Genomic DNA, 21889 nt, shown 5'->3' on the forward strand with positions numbered 1-21889 from the left:
TTAACAGAAATGGTACGTGTCTTTGGTAGTTACATTCGAATTTATCTTCACACCCTTGTCTATCTTTGGATCCTGCCCTACATATGAATTACTCTTGTACTACATTAGGTTGCGCTTTGGGCTCGCTTCCCCATTAGTAAGCACTTGAAAAAATTGCCTTTATACAAAATATAAATTTTTGTGTTCTGTAACAAAAAATAAGAATTGTGTTAGACAGTGTGGTGTAGGCTAGTTAATGGTCAGCGTTGTCCGTCTATAATATTCTTACTTATTTTACTTTTTCCATCACAAAAACCTAAATTATATCATTTGAAAAATATTTTAAATTAATAGTTAGAAATTGCGACAGGTAGTGAATTAATACCTAGCCAAAGCATTCGTCAGACCGAATTCGTTTACTGTTAACCAAGAATTTAAGTGGTTTAAAAAAATTCGCTACACCTTTTAAATCTGTCGTCGAAAAGTGAAAATGTAATCGTTTTATTATTTTGCTTATTATATAATATAATGTATATGCCGTTCTATGCATGTTGGTCTATCGGTCTCTCTTTTAATTGCTGCTGGAGCTATCACGATCGCACAAAACCGATGAAGGAAACTGTAATTTGATACAAGTTCACGTAATTAAAATATTTCAATTCTTCCCATAGCACAATAACCGACAAAAAAACACGTTATAATAGAGCAGGGCCGACAATTAAATATCCTGCTCCAAACCGCATAATGCAATCTTTACTACTAAATATCAAAAATTATACTTTCGGAACGAATAAAATTTTATTTTGCATGAGAAATCTTGCCGATACATAGATCTACGTGGACCATATATACGAATAATAGATCTAAGTAGTCTAAAGCTATCGCAGTATATCGGTTCTGAGTGGATTTCTCTCATAAACAACTTATTATCTAATAGACGTTCAAAGCCCCTTATTAAATATCTTGCCGCGAATGCTATACCGCCGCATTCAATTCTTTACCTACTTTCGTCATAAAATTTTGAAATATATATAATACGCCATCGCCACATAAAGGCTTACTTTTCATGAGCATCCTTAAAGGGGAAGGGGTCCGGAAAATTGGATCTTTGCCACACAACTCCAGCATGGCATATTTGTGCGCCTAGTAGCGATTCCGCGACAATTGCCGGCATAAAATACTACAAATTTGATTTTTTTTACCATAAGAGTCTTTCTTCGGAAAAATTCTATATAGAAGGGGAGTCAGAAAATAGTCCCATTCCATTAAAATTTTCCAAATTCGCTTATTATGCCATATAATATGTCATTTAATCAAGATTTGCCAAAAACGATAAGAATGGAAAATATTCGTAACCTTGCGCCATTTGCGGTCCAAGGAGTTTGTGCGGATGTATGCGACACGCAGAAAGACTTGAGGAAAACCCATCTTTACCGATAGATGCCGAATCACTTACTGAATGGATGTAAGCTTGTCTGTCCGTCTATCCTATCTGCATTCTTAAGTTCAATTGCAATTTTTAAGATATATTGATGCGATTTGTTGTACCGACGTATTCAGGTCACACCACTTTTTCGACCCATATAACGTCTTGTTTTAAAATATCCGTTTTACTATAATTTTTTTGCTTGTTTTAATATAACGATTTTTTGAACAAAGACTTGTTCGTGGAATCCTGGATGGTCGCGACAATGGTGCAGCCTACACCATTTTCCACATTTTCTTACCTAAGGCAAAGTAAGTCAACATACTAAATATCACAAGTATATTTCCAACGGTCGGACCTGCAGTTTGAACACAAAACTTGATAGATCAGGTAGGCAGACGGAGCGATAGGCTTAAATCAATTCAAAAAGCGCCTGTGTAATCGCGTAGGCAAGTACCGCGTTTTACCAGTTCAAATCACAAAGACGATAGGGTTTTCAACCCTCTAGACTGCGGCCACTACCTCCCTATTTCTTTCTCTCCTTTTTCTTCTTTCCAACAATCACCGTATTACACGAATACGAGATAGAGAGGAAAAAATCTTCATTGTTTTGCATAAAAATAGTTGAATTTAACTTAAGTCCCACTGAGTTTTCAATATGTTCGTACAAAGTTGATGGACCTTTAGAAAATTGTAAAAGAATTGGAAAAATTGCCTGCTATTAAAGCCCAATAACAATCACACGCAAGGGCCGATTCGCTTGTAGATTTAAAATCTGGTAAAAATGTATTTATTAATGCGTATATAATTAGAAATGGGGAGAATCTTGCTTATGAAGTCAATTCCCACAAATTATTTCATTATTTTCTAAATATTTTCCAAAACTCAGTCCTTATCTACTACGGTATACTTTGTTTCCTTCCGTTCTGTTATCGTAGACTAAACCAACATATGTCATATGCTTGCCTGCATGAAAGCAAAGCATAAACATATTGTTTTTATAATAGTAATAACTGAGCTTCATAAAGTTTAGTTCGCACGGAATTGTCTTCTCATTTTCAAATTTTGGGAAACCCAGCGACGTACCAAGCACTTGACAAGAAAATATGATACAAGCGGGATGATGAAATGTGCCTTCAAGTACTCCTTTCCCCTCCGCTTTCGCTAATCCCGACAAACAATTTTGAATAAAAAGTTTGCCTGCTGGTTAAGATATAACGGAAAAAGCTGTAGGGAAAAATGCCGGGCATCCTTTTTGTATATCAAGCTCTTCAAAGCAAAACTATGTAAGAACAAACACAACACGCATTGCATCACTATAATTTAAACAAAAGAACGAGTTTTATCGATTTAAAAAATTCTTTTATTTTTAAATAAACATAACGGTACTTGTTTTTATGTGGGCAGAACTAAATAAAATCAAAATATGATAAAGACTTTATAAAAACATTTTTATTCTCTTGCATGAACTGTTCGCACTAAATTTATACATATATACGCATATGTGTACATTACATATCATCTGACTAAGATATGACATCATAATAACCCAAACGGCTAGATGGAATATAACAATAATAACAACACATCATCATAAAGGCGTCACATTGTCCAAAGGAATAAAAATAGAACGTTTGTTTTATGTAATGGCGAGTATATAAAGGCATACGAAACTTCTTGAATTAATTTCCATTGCTTTCCGTTTTACGTCGAACAATGGAAACAATAGCCTTTACAATATATATATAAAGACTTCTAACAACTTTTGGGCTATGTCTTGAGCTCTCTTTCTTCTTAGTCTCCGAAATTTCTTTCGATATTCGCTGCTATATCCTTCGAAAATGCATAAATAGTCAAGGCGCTTTCCACAAAGCTTATCTATGATCTAATGAAACCTCTTGTAAGCCGTTCAATTGGAAATGGGGTAGCAAAACCCCTAAATGATGCTTTAACAATAATTAAGAAACGTAGGTATTTTTGTGAAATCGCAGAAAATTATATTGATGATGTTTTTTCATTTTGAATCATTGAATCAGCATTTGATGAATGCCAAGACTTACTGTTCTCCGAAGGGAGCACAAAAAGCAAAAGAAATTACTTCAAGTATTTAATGTTTCATAGTTTTGCGTGATAAAATCAAAGAGAGGAGAGGCAGACGTCACATGCTAATAAAGAGTTTCTCCTCTGTGTTACCACATAAATAAAATTACGATAAACTGAAAGCTATGGTGAATGGCTCTATAAACGACTAAATGTCCAGCATAAGCCAGTTAGAGTATAAATAAAAACTTAATTGTAAAAAATTTCACAAAGTTACGATTCCTTCTATCATTTTTACTTCAATAACCATAAAATAGTTGCATCCAATTCTGTTAAAAAGTGGAGTTATATCATTTTAATCGTATCACAGGCAATTAATACCTAATTGCTCATCTATGTACATACATAGCTAGTCAGCCAGACTTGCTGCTATTACAATGTGAATACAGTATAGAATAAAGAGAATAGAATTGAAGAGTATTAAATATAAAAATACAGCACATACAACAAGCAGGTCAATTGTAAAAGAATATTTTGGAAAATGTATACATTTTAATGTATTTTATACACAAAAAACTATTTCGAAAAATTCTGCCAGCACTAAACTACTAACTAGTAAAGTAAAGAAAATTTGCACACATTTCTTTTTTGTTAATTGATTAAGTTGATGTTAAGATGCATTACAAAGGCAGTCGATCACTCACTCAGCTACTCATTCACCTTACGGATAAGGGATGTTATCAATTTTTTAAGTAAAAAACTTGAACTTTTCGAAAGATGTTTTCGCACTAAAAATTCAACTGTAAAATAAATTTCTTTATTTCCTTCACTTTCCAGTTATGCACATTACTTTTTTCCTGATATATTATTAACGGAATGCATGGGAAAAAGTGCGAAAAAACAAGAGTAAGCAAATTAAACAATAACAAAATAAATAGAGGAAAAAAAAGAAGAAATACTCCATAACAATGCATCATACAATGTGAAGGAGAAGAAAAAAGGAATTTATAAAATGAGATGCTCTAGCTCACACAAAACAGACACACAAACACGCGCACACATATATACGTACGCATATTTTATGCACAACAAAAACCGGTTTAGAACTGTTTACATCAGCGATGCACAAACCATTGCTAATTATTATGTTTAATTCACGAAAACTTTGCAAAACATAATTAACCTTTCTTAGTAAAGCTGACGAGCGGGTTTACCTACTTTTTCTTACGGGTAAAATATTGTTTCTTAAAAATTTGCCCGTTTTTTCGTCAATCGTTGCTTCTGGAAACTAAGAAAGTTTGGACTACGCTGCTGCTTTTAGTTGTTATTGTTGTTGTTGCTGCTGCTTTTAGTAATAGCAGTGTCTAGAAGAGATTTGAGTGAAAAAATAAAATATAAAAAAAAAGAGATAATAACTCTTCAAGCAACGCAAACATACACAAAACAAACAGATGAATAAACTTCACTTAAAAAAATAATAACAACACAATGCGAATGTTATGCCAATTTGCTATAAGAACTAACTGTGAAAACTATGAACTAATGAATTCCAAAACGAGAAGAAAAAAATTACAAATAAAAACAAAGAGTGAAAAGTCAAAAGGAATGACTGCAACGGGAGAGCGAGACGACGTGAGTAAACATGCTGAAAGGGGGAGCAGAGAAAGAGAGGGAGAGAGAGAGAGAGTGAAATTAGAGAAAAGCACACTCCATTTAAAATGGAATGACTAACAACTGGGGCGCAAAACTGCTAAAAGGAATCTCCGTTTGTAAGTGTTTGCGTCAGAGGACTTTTTCTTTCTTTTTGTTAGCAGACAAAGAAATTTTAGAGGAAATAATTTTTACAAAGATCCTTTCTTTTGCCTTTGTTCGAATAAAACAAACAGCTCAAAAGCAGAAAACAGCGGGATGGCCAAAGTTTGTTATTACTTATTAAATCTGAAGCCATTCCCCCATCTCTCTTCCCTCACTACCGCATCCATAATTTAAACGGGTAGTTAAAGCATGTTTTTCGCTTTTAACGTGAAAATCGTTCAATCAAAAAAGTCGACTTGCGTTCGTGCAAATGTGCGCTACCACTTGAACTTTTCCTCTTCTGTTTTTCGTTAACTTTACCAAAATATTTTCAAATATTTTTCTTTGGAATTTAATTCATGCACAATATTCAATTTCCTTTTGCTTTTACTTGAATGAATAAATGAAGTTCACGAGCGACTTTTCGTCCACACACTTCCACACAAAATTTTTTTTTTTTCTAAATTGAATTTCTAAATTTTTTTCTTTTTTTAATTTTTTTAAATTTTTTTAAACTTTACAATTTTCTGCATTCAATTAATACTACACTGAAATATATAGAATTTTTTTTTTTAATTTTTGAGAGAACTATTATTTTTTTATGCTTTTGCCTTACATTCTGATTGATTTTTACGCGCACCAGGCTTTGTTCTATTATTCGTTTGCGTATAAGTCGTCTGAATTGATGTTTTATAATTTTTTTTTTTTTAAACACTAGCAAAGGAATATTTGTTTTTATTACAAATTTACAAATAAAAAAAATTTACATATAGCTTTTTCTCTTCGAGTTATATTATATCGTTATGCGAGTGCGAGGAAATTTCTAACTTTTGCTTAAAAATTTAAAAAGGAAAAATATCAAAAACTCCTTCCGCTCACAACAAATCTCAGCAATGACTAAAAAAATGTTTGAAACTTTTTTATTTCGATTTGAAAATTAAAAGTAAAATCTATCTTGCTGTTTTGCTGTATGGTTACGGATGCCCCCCAAAAAATACAGAGAATAAAATTCAATTTCTCAGAGCAAAATTTGCTTTGCTGTACATTTCTTACGGATGCTCCCCAAAAAATACAGAGAATAAAATTCAATTTCTCAGAGCAAAATTTGCTTTGCTATCTTTGCTGTACATTTCTTATGGATGTCCAAAAATACTGAGAATAAAATGCAATTTCTCAGAGTAAAATTTACTTTGTGTACACTTCTGCACTCAGATGGTGCTCTCTTTGCTCATGCCTTGTTCTTTTTGCGATGCTGCCAGGATTGCCAGAATACAAGTCAATTAAAATTGTATATATATAAATAAAGTTCAATTCCGTAAGAAAATTTAATTGTGTTACCTATTGGTTAAAAACATTTTTTGATGAAGTAATGTGTTTTTCTTTCCCTTTTTTTTCTTTTCCTTTTTTTAATGGGCTCACTAGATGAGCAACACAATAAAACGGATTTAAACAAAAAAAAAAGTAAAAATGTGGTTGTGAGGAGATTTCTAACTGACATCATCTTATTAACCATTGCTGGCATTGTATTGCAGCATTTTTTTTCCTTTTCCTTACGGATAAGGGAGTAGTATAGAACTGCGAACGTGAAATACGTTCCCCATTTCATGAATGGCTTTTATTACCTTAGAAAAATATGCAGTCATCCATCCATTGGCTATCTGAAATCTACATAAGTCAATAATATGCTAATCTTTTCTGGCATAGTGACCCCGTATAACAAAAATACCCAAATAGTAGGAATAGAAGGGAATAGTAGGTATATTTATCGTAGTATTCTCCAGCTCTATATTTAAAAAGTCTACAAAAACACCACGTTATACCCTACCTGATCTATATCGAATAATCTTCTCTCTTAATTCCATCCGCAAGGTGCATCAGGAACAAATTGATATCATGATCGGCCAGTTTGTTGTTGTTTATACGCCTTCAAACTTGGTATCGTATATTTCTTTAAATCGTTTTCAGTTGAAATATAAAAAAAATATTATTTTCTATAAAAAGCACTATATCTGCAAAAGTTCTATACATAATACAACCAAATCTCAAATTACCGCTGAAGAATCTCCTCTCCTTCACTGCCGATGTAAAAATAAGAAATGGGAATCAAACCAAGTATCAATCTCCAGCTTGTATCCCCAATTTACCTACATTTTGTAATATATTTATTCAGCGTGAAATTTCGCGAATGATGAATTTAAGATATTCCTTGTAGGACGCTATCCACTCATTCTTATAAAGTTTTCCAAAAGTGTATTATAACAACAAACACAACATTTTTCAAATTTTAGAAACTATGACACAATTGATACAAGCGCATATGTCTATTTGGTTATTAAAAAATATTACTACGAAAAATGTAAATGTAGAACATAAAACTTATTTTAAGGGCTTGTTATATCCGGTTGTCATGTTCGTGTACGGTAAATTACCTCAATTCTCATGTCGTCAACTGTTTGTACATGTTTGTAACAATAAAGAAGAAAAAGAAGATAACACAAATTTTATTTCCTTTAGTTGTGTTTAAGTCAAATTTTATAAAATTATGGTAAATATTTCGCAAACATGCCGTTACAAATCTTCACTTTAGTAAAATATTTACAGTTTTCGTTACTCTATAAAGAAGAATGTGCTCATGAAGATGGCATTTGGTCTTGCTCTTGGGGCCGGCGCACCACACAAACAGAAACATTAACTTCAACTAGTGGTCACGATTCGGAAACAGAAAAAGAACCCGATGCTGGTAAGGATTCGCAAAAGACCGCGAAACCTTTAGCGGATCCTGTAGATTTTATTGTAACCGGCGGTTTAGATGATTTAGTTAAAATTTGGGATATTAAAGAGGACAATTCGTTACGACTGCGTCATCAATTGAAGGGTCACGCTTTAGGCGTAGTGTCGATAGCGGTTAGTAAAGATGGCAAAAGTGAGTGTCCGAATGAATGAATAAAATGGAACATGTGTAGATTATAAGGTTTGCGTTAAATCAGCTATTGCCAGTAGTTCGTTGGATTCGAGTTTATGTTTTTGGGACTCTGAATCCGGACAGCAAAAACATTTGTTATCTTTTGGACCAGTGGATTTGTGGACCGTGGCATTTTCACCGTGCAACAAGTATGTTATATCCGGATCAAATGAGGGCAAGATTTCTATGTACAATGTGGATACCGGAAATGTTGAACAAGTATTAGATCCACAGAATGGGAAATTTACTTTAAGTATAGCATATGTAAGTATGTAGTTCAAATTGTCAATAGGTTTAAAGAGATTGCAATTTATTTAGAGTCCCGATGGCAAATATATTGCCAGTGGGGCCATAGATGGCATAATAACTATATTTGACGTCGCTGCTGGTAAAGTAGCCCAAACCTTGGAAGGACATGCAATGCCGGTTCGTAGTTTATGTTTTTCGCCTAACTCGCAAATGTTACTCACTGCCTCCGATGATGGGCATATGAAATTGTACGATGTGTAAGTTTCTTTGCTATATGTTGTGAAATTTTATTAAATTATTATTTAATTTATTATTGATAAAAGTACACATTCGGATATGGCTGGAACTCTCTCTGGTCATGCATCCTGGGTTTTATGCGTTTCATTTTCTGAAGACGGTAAGCATTTCGCCTCATCTTCTAGCGATGCGACGGTAAAAATTTGGGATTTTGCTGAACGTAAATGCATGCATACGTTTGCCGATCATTGCGATCAAGTGTGGGGCGTTAAATATAATCCAACCAGTGACAAAGTAATCTCTGTGTCTGAAGATAAGTGCTTAAATCTGTATAACTGTCCGCCTAATATAGTAATATAGTAGTTTGATAGCATAAGTTTGAATAATGAAATACATCAAAGCAAAAAAAAGGACTCAGCGCTATCATTTAAGTTTCATCTTAAGCCTCCCATTTATATAATCACCAATTATCTATTTTCTTTTACTGAACAGTAAGAGTTTAACTGTTTTTGCGCTTTACTTAGGTAGAACTACTTTGGTTTTTGGGGTTATCCGTTAGCAATTTTCGTTTAGCTTGCGTCAAGATGGTCTCTTTGCTATTTTGATCAGGTACATATATATTGTATGTCTTAAAATGATGGAGTATGTGCTCTATAACCGTAAGAAAAGAAAAACTTGACTGGTCACTTTTAGAAAATAAACAAATGCTTGGCAAAAAGTACCGATTAGTTTCGGCTTCATTTTATAATCATCAGCAATTTTTTGAGCCGTCCATTTCTCGGGATCACTTTGGTGGTTGGTGATGAACTCTAAAGCTTGCTTTAAGGTGCATCGGCCCACTGTTACTTTTTTAGGTTCCTGATAACCATACTGAAAATCTTCGGGTGTTGATCGATCAGTAGGTAGACTTTGAATATCTTTCTCTGCCTTTGATTTATTGATATCATAACTCTGAAATGAAATATGAAAACATTTTTAGCTTTCTTTTCAGTTTTAGTTTAATCATGAAAAAAAAATTAGCTTACATCCTTTGAGGTTACATAAACATTTTTCAGTCTTTGATCCAATTCTAAATCTTTCTTGTTTAGTTTCTCCAAAAATGTAGGGTCCACTGTAAATGATCACATTTGGTCAGGAGTCGAAAGGAAGGCGTTTCACCTTTTTGTTCTTTACTTACATTCCATCGTTCTTTCCATGTCTCTTAAATTGGATTCGTATTTCGGAGCCGGTGTTGGCTTATCTCTCTCCAAAACACGATGCGCCCGACTTTCCACATTGAAACGGTTGATTTTTCGCACCACAAACGAAGCTACTTGACCCATAATAATATAGATTCCTTTCAGAAATTACTAAAGTAAGCCTAAGCTTATTATAAATTATTTGCACAACTTCAAAATAACCCAACACTTGCTTGTTTTCATTTCACATATAATTTACAATTCACATCGCATGCAAATATCACATATGGAAGGTGACCATTAACAATAGAGAAAATGAAAAGCGGCCAGATGCAAAGAACAGCTAAGCTAAACAAAAAAAAAAAAATAGCAGTAATTTGTCATTTTATTTATTTACCTAATCAATTAGCTCTTGTAATTCGTTACGGGTTTTCTATTCAGATAATCGGAACTATCAGTATTGATATTGTCAAAATTTGTCGTTCTATTTATTGAATTTCTTTACGGAAATCGGTCGCTAAATTTTCTTTATTTTCTTAGTCATGATGTCGTTTTTCTGACATGTCAGCTGCAATTAGCATGAACATTGTGTTTTTTTTTGTTTCTGAAGAGCTTACTCCTTGACTTTAATGAGATTTTTGTTGCAGAGTGTATAGTTTCCCAGATGCCGATAAAGAGATGATTTCCTATATGGCGATCACTAAACTGTAATTCGTCAAAGTTTTTTTGCCCACGCTGCTGGGGATTTAATAATGGTCTATTGACAGTCGTTTGAGGAACGTCTCTTTCGACGTCAAAATATTAATTGCTGCTGATAATTTGGTGATTTGTAGTCATTCGTTCCCTTCGAATAGATGAAACTGAAAGATCCTGTTGAGCTGGTATTTTATATTTAATGTGGACGTTTTACCAATACAGCTGCTGATTCCACCTACAAATGGAATTGCTGAAAAAGAAGGATATAATGGAAATATATTTACAGACTCATAGAACAACTAAACTCTGGTAATATCGAAGCTGCTTCAAACCTTCGTCATTCATGGTGATGGATGGATTAATATCTAGATGGATGCAAATGAAGTAATTTATCTACTTATAATTTAAATTGCCGAGTGACCTTGATCCGTCTAAATGCAAAGCACTGTCTAGTGGACTAAACGCAGGTGTTCAATTTGTCCTGAAGTTTGATTTACTTTTGGCAAATCTAATTAGAAAAATTTTATGTATATAGTAAAAATAAATAATAAGTTCTATTAATGTTTTATTAAAAAAAAAAAAAAAAACAAATCGAAACAATTCAATATACCTCTAACGAGTTTTCAAAAAGTTAAACCTCATTAAACGTAAAATTCTATTGTTAACTGAAAAGCTGCTTCCGCTGCCGCACTTAAAAAAAGTAAAATTATATGGTCGAAAACGGACACAACGGCCCCAATATGCAGAAGTCTCCGAATCAAAGAAATCTCTATTGGAAACAATATCAAAACTCGAGCAAAATTACAATTTTACTTGTAAAAGTTGTACTTAAAACAAAATTAATAATAATAACTCGTAATTGTAGTTTAGTCTTAACTAATTTTATTTATATCTGATCAGCAACAGTTTCCATTTCTTGTGACCGTAGACGTTCAGATGCACAATTCACCACTAAGGTTGAAGGTGTTAAAGCGGCTCGCTTGGCTACGATATTTAACATTTCATTAGGGATGGCATCTGCCGCCACATCAGCTGAACTTTTATCCAGTTCTATAAATAATTTATTTTAATTTCTTAAAATGAAATTTGTTTTAAAAGTCACTTACTATTGCACGATAAACATAAATTCAATTCTTGTTTAAATTGCGCATGTCGATGTTCTAATTGCAGTTCCTGCCGACGAATACTCAGTTCTCAGTTCTTTATCACGTTTCCTGAAAACGAAGACCAAAACAAGAGAATTAATCCCTGGTAATTATGATTTCGTCTTGTTGACTAATTGGTCTTCTGTCGATGACGATGACATGTCTTCGCCGTCAATAGTGTTCATTTGATTGAGGAAATCTAAAAAAAATTCATAAAAGAATCGTCTATAGAAAATTTAAGGAAATTTTTCTAACGACTGTTTATGAAGTCAACAATATGCTAAGTGACATGCGCTGGAAGCCTCCTATGTCCAGGACGGTTCGCTCTTCTGTATTTGCAATATATAGATCAATCACACTTTTAAGTAATGTTAGTTGCTCTGCCCAGAGGATCAATCCGTTTTGTCGTTTTGTAGGCAGCTTCCAGAAAATCTTATTAGTATCACAATATCACCTATAAATTCATTTCAGACTTCTAGCGAATCAAACCAATTAGATTGAATTCCATATATAACAACAATTATTTTTAAGCTAACGTTCGCAAAAAATAAATCCAGGCGATCCACAAATCTAGGAGAAACCTTCATTGTTACTTTGAAAATCCTAAGGAATAATTGAAAAATTAATCTCATGGCACGAATGATGACTTCAGATATATAAAGTTTGAATGTTACACAATCGAATGAAAAAGGAACCCTAAAGTGAAGCGTTCAATTTTGCGATCCGTTCAACGATGGCAATAGTCGTTTATTTTACTACGTTTGCCAGAATATTGATATAAGTTAACAAGATTGTATTGAATTTGTTTCGAATCAGCTTTTTTTTTAAATCTTTTCTTTTAAACGGTAATTTTTGTAAACTGCAGATGCATTCTCAGGTTTTTTAAAATTCTCTTGGCACGGTTAGCAAACGCATTTCATTATATTTACTTGGTATTACTTCCGGTAATGGGTTATGGATCGATAATTCAGGACATAAGATATAGTTTTGTAATTTCTTTACATCTTCTTCATTAATTAAGGACATCACACAGACTTTGTTTTTCGAGTTGTTGATTAACGGATTCCGTCTGTTGGCGAAATAACGTGATGAAATGTTTCTATTTGTTGATTCTTTGCGCTTTCCATTTTACATATGTATATAAACACTAAAGACTTCTTCCTTCTTATAAAAAAATCGTCATGACCCTTTTAATAAAGAAATTCTATCAGCTGTAAGTGACACTTTGAAAGCAGATGAGATTTACGGTATTTTGCATTTGATTGCAGTATTTTAGAGTTTGACTTTTGTATTTGAACCTCTTCCTAAACAATCTCTGAATGAACTAAATTATTAAATTGTATAATTTGTAATGTAAAAATATATTCAATCAATGCATCGCAGATTACTCTTTGCCCACGAAAATCCTAAGAAAATTCACTGAAACGACGAACGCAAATTTATCCCACAAATTAGCTGTCAAATTATTCGCATTCTGTTCAGTTTCCTCTCTTTCGTGACGTGAGTTGGACGTTTGCTGTTCAGTTAGTGCGTATAAAAACTTATCAAATTCGTTTAAAAACGTTCATAACTCACTGAAAAATAAAATTTCGCTTTCTTGTTTGTTAGCAAAATAATAATTTTTAAAAAGTAACAACAATCTCAAGTAAATTTAAGCGTTTTTTGCTAAGGAATTTTTGTTTTTCTTCACATGCCAAAAATGCAACGAATCGTTCATCTATGGAAATTAAAGATCATTCGCAGATATTCATAACTAGTGAACGGTAAAGGCTGAATGTTTGGCTGAATTTGGTTGAAACTTCAGAGAATAAATACAGATAATAGAAGAGTATAAATGAAAAATTGAAAAGAATTATTTCAAAAAGTTTATTAAAAGCAAATAAGTGATTGTTTTCATTATTAATTGAAAAGTGAGAAAAGCAAATCTTAAAGAAAAGGTAAAGTAACTTAGATGCTTTTAAAAATTTGCTTTTACATGAATATGCGTGCGTGAATACATTTCGATACATTTGTAAAAAGATTTTATTGCCTCTCTTCCTCTCTATCTGTCGCTCTTCCTCTCTTTACATATATATGTGGATCAACATTTTTACATGCATATTCAAGTATATACATATGTGAATGTAATAAATATTTGCCACATTTGTGTGTTTAAAAAAAAAAAATAGTTTCTAAATAAAAATTGAATAAAAAACAAAAAAGGAAAATTAAGAACAAAAAAAATTACAGCTTTGTTTCGGGTGCGCGCTCTGCTCCTTTAGTCGGCCTCTTAATCAGTCATCATTTTGGAATTCTTATTACATTCGCTAATTTTGTGTGTGTGGAATCCGTGGTCTTTTGCGTATCTGACTGACTGACTGACTATTTTTTGCGTGTAAGGGAAAAAACATAAGAAAAATCTAAACTTCATTTTCTTTTTGGAATGTGCTACAAATTTAATGGAATATAGAGAATTATATCCATATATACAGAGATATACATATATAAGTATATATAAGAAAATGTTGTGCTGCTGCCGCTATTGCTATTGCTGCACGTCACAAATCCAAAATAGCTGAAAACAGAAAATTATTTCATTTTCGAGAATCTAAATAGAAATTACACAAAAAAACCATAGACACATATATCACGCACACATATTTAAATACATAAATAGTAAATTGAAAATAAGCAAAAAAAAGCAAAGAAAGAAGAAAAAAATTAGCAGTGTTGTGCAAGAAGCAATAAAATTGATATTTATGCTAAACAAAATAGATATGTGTATAAATGAGCATTTATATATACATATAAATATACATCTATACATATACATTCGCACATATATCTATACTTAACTATGTGTAAAGTGCTCGCTGAAAATAGGCTGTTTTTGCGCGTGTTTGTTCACGTACATAAGAAATATGTGAATAAATTTTTTAATAAAACGGTTTCTTGTGTATGATTTTTGTCATGCCTTTGGAAAAGCTTTTGAAATATCGCCTAAAAGGCAAGCGGAGTAACTTTTTTGCCTTTCTTCAATGAAACTCTAAAGAATTTATTGTACATGTTTTTTAAATACGTTGAAATCTGTTAACAATAGACGATGATATTGTGACATCGTGAAAGCCTCTGTTTTTGATAATTTCTTCTCCAGTCCAGATCCGCGCCTATAGTGGCACTTTAACGAACAACTTGACAAATATGCATATAATAACTAAAAATTTGCTTGACGGGTGAGACAACAGATAAGCAATCCAAGACCTAATCTCATATAATGTTGTTTTTCTTTTATTTTTTTTGGCGTCCTCCAAATGTTCATAATCTTCAGAGCTTTAGAATGCACTTGAAAAAAGGACGTGAAAATTTTAGAGCTGCCATAGACCATCTAATCAAGGAAAATATAAGGGATCGAATTAGAATAACAACAAACGAAAGGTGTTGCTTTTAATTCTGCATCCATCGACGCTTCCATTCAGTGTGATACTTTAGCGATAATAAATTACGACTTGATGGAAATCTGAAAAGTCCGCTTAGAATAAATGTCAATTGACTGACATACCGACAATTAAAGAGATGTTTTTTTCGAGGACTTCTCATTTAACATCTTAAGTTCAAAATTGTCTTAAGCGAAGTGATGTGAGGTATAATGCAGTGGTCTTCCACTGTAGTGTTTTCACTTGTTTTGCACTGCCTTTCGATGGTAGGTATCAAAAACTCGCTTTTCGGCCCATTAGTGACGTTTTAGATTTGATGCCTGCTCCTTTGTGTTCAAATGATTGCGCTTGAAACGGTATTACCCTCCACTATCGTCACAACGTTATGAAGATTTTCCCCTTTAATATTTTCTTATTCTGCCCTAATCAGTTGTGCAAACATAGCTATTAGACAAATGCAAAACTATATTTGTCTACACGAAGGACGAAAGTAGACAACCACGGCATAGTTTTGCTAAAAATTTCTGAACAGTCGAAAAAACGTAAATGGCTGGCCATATAAGAGGGTTTCAGAAATCTATATCGATGAAGAATACATAGTCGTTACTTGTTCTTGGTAAGATTTATAGCCGTAACATGTTGTAGAAAGTAAATGTATACATCGATCCTTTGGTAGTGCAAATAAAAGAATCCGAAGAATAAATGTCTTTTTGTATTCCAACGATTATTCTTACCGTTATCCATTTCTTCGCTTTTTCTTGCTCTCTGATGTACTTTAGGAAGAAGAGATAATGAAATATATATATATGAAAACAAATAAATAACAAAAATTCGACCTTAGCCTAAAACAGAAAAACAAATTTGTGATCTCTTCTTTGTTTTTTTTTTTTGAACCCCTTCAGTCTCTTTACTGTAAGTGTGTAAATAATGTACTCCCTCTCTCAGTGGAATTCCTGCATATTTTCATTTAGGTGACCATATGGCGTTGTTTATATTGCAAAATCATAAATTATACTAAAAAAAAAAAAGTGATATAAAAGTAACAACAAAACGGTTGCTTGATAAGTATACATGTATGAGTTAAAATATTTTCTATACGTTCGTACGTATTGTTTAATGTTTTCATAATTTTTTTCTTTTTTTGTTTTATAATCGAACATTTTTGAAATATTTATTCAAATTAAACAAACAAGTCTGCCAAGAGGGTTTATTAACTTTATTAAGGTGGTTCATTAATTTAATTTCATTTGAAACATAATGAGTTTTTTTATAGAAAGCGGCTAAAAAGAAAATTTAGAAAGACAAAATTTTGTTGATGTGGAATTAGTGGGCATATGGAGAGCCATCAAATGATTCATTGAAATTTTGGGAATTTGGGTATGGCAGTTTATTTTCATCACATATCAAATTGCAAGCTTAGAACACGTAGAGCAAGTGATACGAATAACATTATTCTCGAACCACTCCAACCGTGTCGAGATGTTGATGTTGAGAGTATAATTTAAGAATAATATGTAAAACACAATAGCTAAATAGTTGGGATGTCCATGATTATTGTAAATATTTTAGCATGGCTAGGTTTTTTAATATTGGTTCTCTTCAGACGAAAGTTTTACTGAGGTGCTTTTGTCTTTTTGCATTGAAATCAGATTGGTCTGTAGGGTTAAGACATTTTAGTCAAGACGCTACTTTTAGCGCCTTAAGTTATGGAATAATATCCATCTTTTAAGGGCACCAGTAATCTTAAATTTTAAAGCCACGGGTATGAAGCATTTCTTTCTTTCTGAGCAAGGCTAATAATAACTCAAGCATTAGGGTAATCGTGGCTTTAACAAAACTCTCTGAACGGCAGATTATCGAGTGTGAGGACTTGGTTAGTACCTAATACTTGTGTCACCTTTTAATTATTTTTTAAAGCCAAAATCGGTCCTGCTGAAGCGAGAGAAGCCAAAAGATTTTAGGATTATTAATGCACCATCCGCATTTCAACTTGAATGTGTTTTTAACAGAGTTGAATGTGTTTTTGCCGACGGCTTTGCATGTTAACAGAGTTGAATGTGCTTTGTCTGTTATTTAACGGAGTTGAATGTGTTTTGTCTGTTGTCTAACAGACTTGAGTATGTCTATATATAAATTTAAGCTATGTTTGCAGAGTTTCAGTTTTGTTATTGTTTATGACCACGTGTTATGCCGGAACATCTGTTAGGTGAAGTAAAGTATAAAACCAGAAAAGTATAGTATACAACCAGAAAAGCCTTTGCTTAGAGCTCTAATAAAATTTATACCAATCCTTAAGTGATGCCAATGAAAGTGTATATTAATTTCTTTCTATAACTAAATGCTGAATAGATTAGACACAAATATCAAAAGGAAATGTGAAAAAAAATGGCATGTGAAGTCGTAAATATATTCTTTACAAATATAGTAAGTGGATGGAATTTTCATAGAAAAAATATTAATTATTCATTTAAATTGAATTTAGTAAAATATGCAACACTTTAATTTCAGAAGTTCTTTTAAAAACAGATTTTGCCTATCGCATAAAACGCTTTACATGGCTTGGCAACCTAAGATTTTTTTAAGACGCTTGTTTTCATCATTCGCTGAACCTCTTAACCAACCAAGTAATTTGATACAACAAACACCACAAGTTTCAAATCAAAGTTTTAATAGCGCTACAGTCGGTCTAGAGAGCTTGACCTGGTTGCACAATCTGGCACCTTGTTTCCCGTTAAGAAATGATCAAATTCAGGTCATACAAGAGCTGAAACATTTTTACGATACCCTGGTGGAAAGTATCCAATAGCGAAAAATCGTATCTTCTTGGCTAGTCTATATTTGGGTACAGGACAATTGGAAAGTAATTTTGTACAGATACTTAGAAAAAGCTTACAACAACAATCAACTTTAAAAGTGAATGTACTTTTGGATTTTACGCGCGGTACTCGTGGAGAAATAAATTCCAAGACAATGTTTATTCCATTAGTGAAAGAATGAAACTAAGTCTGTATCACACACCCTAATCTAAGGGCTATGACTAAACGTTTAATTTTATAGGCGTGGCATTCGATTTTCCCCTATTTTGAAAAATTTGATGTTAATTATTTCCATTTGTTCATACAAGTGCTTGAAATATAATATATAATCTTGTATATATAAAAAATATGCATCTAAATCGATCCAAATCCCCATCCCGCGCTACAGTAACCAAAACCATTTCGCTGAGTAATATATGTTTCTTCATCATCCTTTTTTTTTTGGGCTAGACAGACAAGAAAAATTAAAGTTCATTTACTTTGCTGTAACTAAAAAGGCATATATAATAATAAGTATTCGTTAAAGCTCGTTACCTTCGTGCTTATACAGTTGACATTGACAATAAGATACGTTTCGCTTTTGACTTTTTAAAATTTCAAATGTGTAGATCGATAGATAATCCCAATTATCAATGCTTACATTAAGTAAAGGATTTTTGCTTTTGAATTATATGGTGTTGTGAAGTTGAAAAATCTTATTAAAGTTCCACACGTTTCCCATGCTTATTAATTACTTCAAGTTTTTCCTGTTTTGGCGCTACATTATCAGCCGAAATATTCTCCTTTATGGGGGCAGGTTCTTTCGGTATTCGAGTTCCCTCCATGGATTGGACTTTTTTTGGTTGTGCACGGCTTCTCTGTAGTGCTCGATTTTAATGACGTCCTTGTCGTCGTCGTGCTTGCAGAAGGGACGGCGGTTGTTTTTGCTGAGATAACGGGCTTCAGTGTTGTCGGAGTAGATCTGGCATGAGTGACTGCAGGTTTAGTAACGACTGATGGCGCTGTTGTCGTCTTTTCCATTCGTGGTTTCAAAGAAGATTCAATTTCCATGCCTTCATATCGCACATTATTTATCCGGGCTTGTAGCATTGGCTTTTTGGACACTGGCGATTTAACACGAACGAGGAAACGATTAAACGGCGATCCCAAATATAAATAATCATTAAATTCTAACACATGACAGGCCGCTCCAACACTTGTATCAAAACCATGCAAAGATCCCACTATATTGCCATCCCAATCTAGACGAACAATTGTAGAACGTTTCGGAATCATAAAAGAGACACTTTCGCCGTGGTCAATAAAGTGCACAAAACGTTGCGAAAATTTGTTCGGGTAAATATTATTGAATGCACGAAATGGCGCCTCGAACAAATATAAGATACGAGCCAAAAATAAAGGCAAATTAGGGAATTCCGAGAAGATGGCAAAAAGACTAGGATTCTGGCTGTCCACAGAGAGAATTAACGGAACCCAAATTCCATCTTCGTTTGGTGTTAAATTGTCGGGCAATCCAGGCAAACCTTCGGCAAAGACCTCGCCTTTACCAGCACTGCTGCCTTTAAGATGGTATTTCATTAAGCTAAACTTTGGATACCGCCACGTTGGAATGAATTATTAGGTTTGCAGCATATGAAAACATATTTATTCGACGATGCTGTACTTATATCTGGAGCCAACCTGTCGAATGATTATTTTACAAATCGACAAGATCGTTATATACTTATTGAAGATAAGGCTTTAGCGGATTTCTATGCAGAGTTCATTTCCCGTGTGCAAGAATTTAGTTTGGAAGTGCGTAAAGATTCTGAAGTGGGTTTGCACCACAAATGGAAAATTTTACCATACGAAGGCACAAAAGAAGAATTCACGGAAAAAGCTAAGCAACGAATCTTGGACTTAATGCGAGATGCCTATAAAAATCAGCAGAAAGCTTTATCTAATTGTGTAAAAGTTGACACGTGCATATTCCCACTAATAGAAATAGGGCAAATTGGCATACATCACGACAAAAGACTGCTATCGAACTGTGTGGCTGGTTCTCGCTTAAAACTAGCAACAGGCTATTTTAATTTAACTCAAGAATACATGGATACCTTAACACATAAATGTCTAGCGCAATTTTCGATATTAATGGCGCATCCTAGTGTAAGATTTTTCCACTCATTATGAAAATTAATTATAGCTTACAATCGCAATATTTCAAGGCTAACGGTTTGGTGTGTGGTCAACAAAATCATCGCGTCAACTTTTTCGAAAAAGAAAAACCCGGTTTGGACTTATCACGCGAAAGGGTTGTGGTATTATTTGCCCTGTTGTTCATTGGCTAATCTGACTTTAATCGGCTCGTCGAATTTCGGTGAGCGTTCCGTCAATCGACATTTGGAGACACAAATTTGTTTAATGACGACCTCAGATGCCGAGGTGTGCTACAATGTTACATATAAAGCTCCGAAAGAACTCCCAGGGCCTCAAGGACGACATTAAAAAGGATAGTTGCAAAAGAATCTTAATCTGGACTTTCGATTTTTTAAGCTGCTGAGAACTCAGCGAAGTAGGAAGCCAAGAGGAATCTGCCTAGGAGACAATATTGCCACTTTTTAAAATACATATGTGGTCCGAAAGATATGTTCTCATGAAAATGATTAAAATTTTTTTTTGCACAGCTTTGTGATTCTGTCCTATATACGATTCTTGACAAAATAATGATGACAAATAATTTGCGTAGGTTCTTTATAGAATTAACGTTTTGGATAAGAGAAGCAGAAATTTGACCAACAATCGAAAAGAGTCGGAATGGAAAGAGTTGCGAAAATTACGTGGACCGCATTTCTGAAGTCACCATTTTAAACTTGATTAATAGAAAATTATTACTTGGAAATTATTAAATGGATTGCTTGGACACCATTTAGAAAATTGCAACTCTTAACATGTCTAATTGTTGCTCTCTGTTGCTCTTTGAATTTCTCTCCCTATTTTTTTCGAGCAATTGCATGCGAAAAAATTCACAAAAGTAACAAAACGGAAAGACTCTCAGCAAAAGTCTTGCTTGGTTGCAGAGCAAAGATTATTTCATGATAGTTTAGAAGCGTTTCTAAAGTACCAGAAAACCACCCCGCCCACCTTTTTACTATTATTGTTATCATTAATGTTGCTTTTACACACTATCGACTTTATAGCCGCATGCACGCAAGTGTATACACACTATTGGATTATTTTTTGTACACTTTGACTGCCTTCTACAGAGAGTGAGTGTGTCGTGGATTCATCTACTGTCAGCGATTGTTATGTTGTGTTAAACGTGAAGCAACCGGATGGACATATACACTCTCGCACTCTCAATGTGCGCACTTTAGTGCCGCTGCATTAATTCAAAATGATCGGATACTACGCGAACATGAACCACTAGATGGATACCACACGAAAAATGAAAACAAAATAATACCCATTGTGGTCATTGTGTTGTTGTTGTTGTCGCTGTCGTTGTTGTTATTGTTGTTACCGTTGTCGTCGCGTATTTACTTCAGCAATGAATAGCTGATTGTTTTTGTTCGAGCGCCGTACAACAAGAAAAGCTATAAAATATTTGAAATTCCATTCACATTCCAATATGCAGTTCATGTCGTGCCGTGATGGTGGTGTTCGCTATTAACAATGCAACTATAACTTTGTAGACGAGAGGGGAGCTTTTTCAATGGTGACGTAAAAACGCAAAGCGACTGCATTTCTTTGAACACAATTTTAATATTAACTATTACCATAACACACATATATCGCGAGTAATATTCGGCAAAGAGGTATTCCTACCACGTTTCCAACGTACTATTAACAACGCCAACAATAAAAAGTCAAAACATATATAAAAAAAAAAAAAAAAAAAAAAGGCATCACAGCCTACTAAACCAATCAACTAGTTAAGCGTACAATCAGACAAACAAACAGATAAATAAACAA

General features: G+C 33.5%; 4 protein-coding genes and 2 pseudogenes across 23 annotated transcripts in view; 3 read left to right on the forward strand and 3 right to left on the reverse strand.

Moving 5' to 3' along the window:
- LOC119640090 (F-actin-monooxygenase Mical) overlaps positions 1–6132 on the reverse strand; it is an 81112-nt gene extending 74980 nt beyond the window's left edge. For 6 of the 16 annotated variants that reach the window (XM_038037899.1, XM_038037894.1, XM_038037892.1 and 3 more), the window contains exons 1-2: positions 5561–6132; positions 4664–4809 (exon numbers count right to left, since the gene is read on the reverse strand). The gene's annotated coding sequence lies outside the window, so the exon portion shown is untranslated. Of the gene's footprint in view, positions 1–4517; positions 4594–4663; positions 4810–5560 lie in introns of those variants that run through there. The other 10 variants (XM_038037896.1, XM_038037897.1, XM_038037895.1 and 7 more) reach the window with 7 other exon arrangements.
- Positions 6133–7743: 1611 nt separating this feature from the next.
- LOC119640111 (WD repeat-containing protein 61) lies at positions 7744–9065 on the forward strand. Its single transcript, XM_038037938.1, has 5 exons — positions 7744–7784; positions 7841–8162; positions 8227–8465; positions 8520–8707; positions 8774–9065. Exons 1-5 carry the CDS (start codon positions 7782–7784, stop codon positions 9045–9047), a joined length of 1026 nt encoding a protein of 341 aa, XP_037893866.1. The 5' UTR covers positions 7744–7781; the 3' UTR covers positions 9048–9065.
- A 47-nt stretch (positions 9066–9112) lies between these two features.
- LOC119640112 (protein NDUFAF4 homolog) lies at positions 9113–10149 on the reverse strand. The gene is made up of 4 exons (XM_038037939.1): positions 9865–10149; positions 9713–9798; positions 9410–9638; positions 9113–9338 (listed from the first exon to the last, which is right to left on the reverse strand). The coding sequence occupies exons 1-4, from the start codon at positions 10007–10009 to the stop codon at positions 9208–9210; spliced, it is 591 nt and encodes a 196-aa protein (XP_037893867.1). The 5' UTR covers positions 10010–10149; the 3' UTR covers positions 9113–9207.
- Positions 10150–13167: 3018 nt separating this feature from the next.
- LOC119640155 (serine/threonine-protein kinase Warts) overlaps positions 13168–21889 on the forward strand; it is a 43433-nt gene continuing 34711 nt past the window's right edge. For all 5 annotated transcript variants that reach the window (XM_038038007.1, XM_038038005.1, XM_038038009.1 and 2 more), the window contains exon 1: positions 13168–13643. The gene's annotated coding sequence lies outside the window, so the exon portion shown is untranslated. The remainder of the gene's footprint in view (positions 13644–21889) is intronic.
- Positions 16406–21764, forward strand: LOC119640157 (annotated as a pseudogene).
- LOC119640156 lies at positions 18252–19595 on the reverse strand (annotated as a pseudogene).

This window comes from Glossina fuscipes, unplaced genomic scaffold, assembly GCF_014805625.2.
Source record: "Glossina fuscipes isolate IAEA_lab_2018 unplaced genomic scaffold, Yale_Gfus_2 115, whole genome shotgun sequence".
Taxonomy (NCBI): Eukaryota; Metazoa; Arthropoda; class Insecta; order Diptera; family Glossinidae; genus Glossina; species Glossina fuscipes.

Excerpts from the sequence above, each read along its gene's own strand:
- LOC119640111 (XM_038037938.1), top strand. Across the intron at positions 8,163-8,226 it reads GGTTAGTAAAGATGGCAAAA|CTATTGCCAGTAGTTCGTTG; the intron begins GTGAGTGTCCGA and ends GCGTTAAATCAG. Across the intron at positions 8,708-8,773 it reads CATATGAAATTGTACGATGT|TACACATTCGGATATGGCTG; the intron begins GTAAGTTTCTTT and ends TATTGATAAAAG.
- LOC119640112 (XM_038037939.1), bottom strand. The coding sequence starts at position 10,009 with ATGGGTCAAGTAGCTTCGTTTGTGGTGCGAAAAATCAACCGTTTCAAT. Across the intron at positions 9,799-9,864 it reads CATGGAAAGAACGATGGAAT|TGGACCCTACATTTTTGGAG; the intron begins GTAAGTAAAGAA and ends GATCATTTACAG. Across the intron at positions 9,339-9,409 it reads AATGAAGCCGAAACTAATCG|AGCACATACTCCATCATTTT; the intron begins GTACTTTTTGCC and ends TTACGGTTATAG.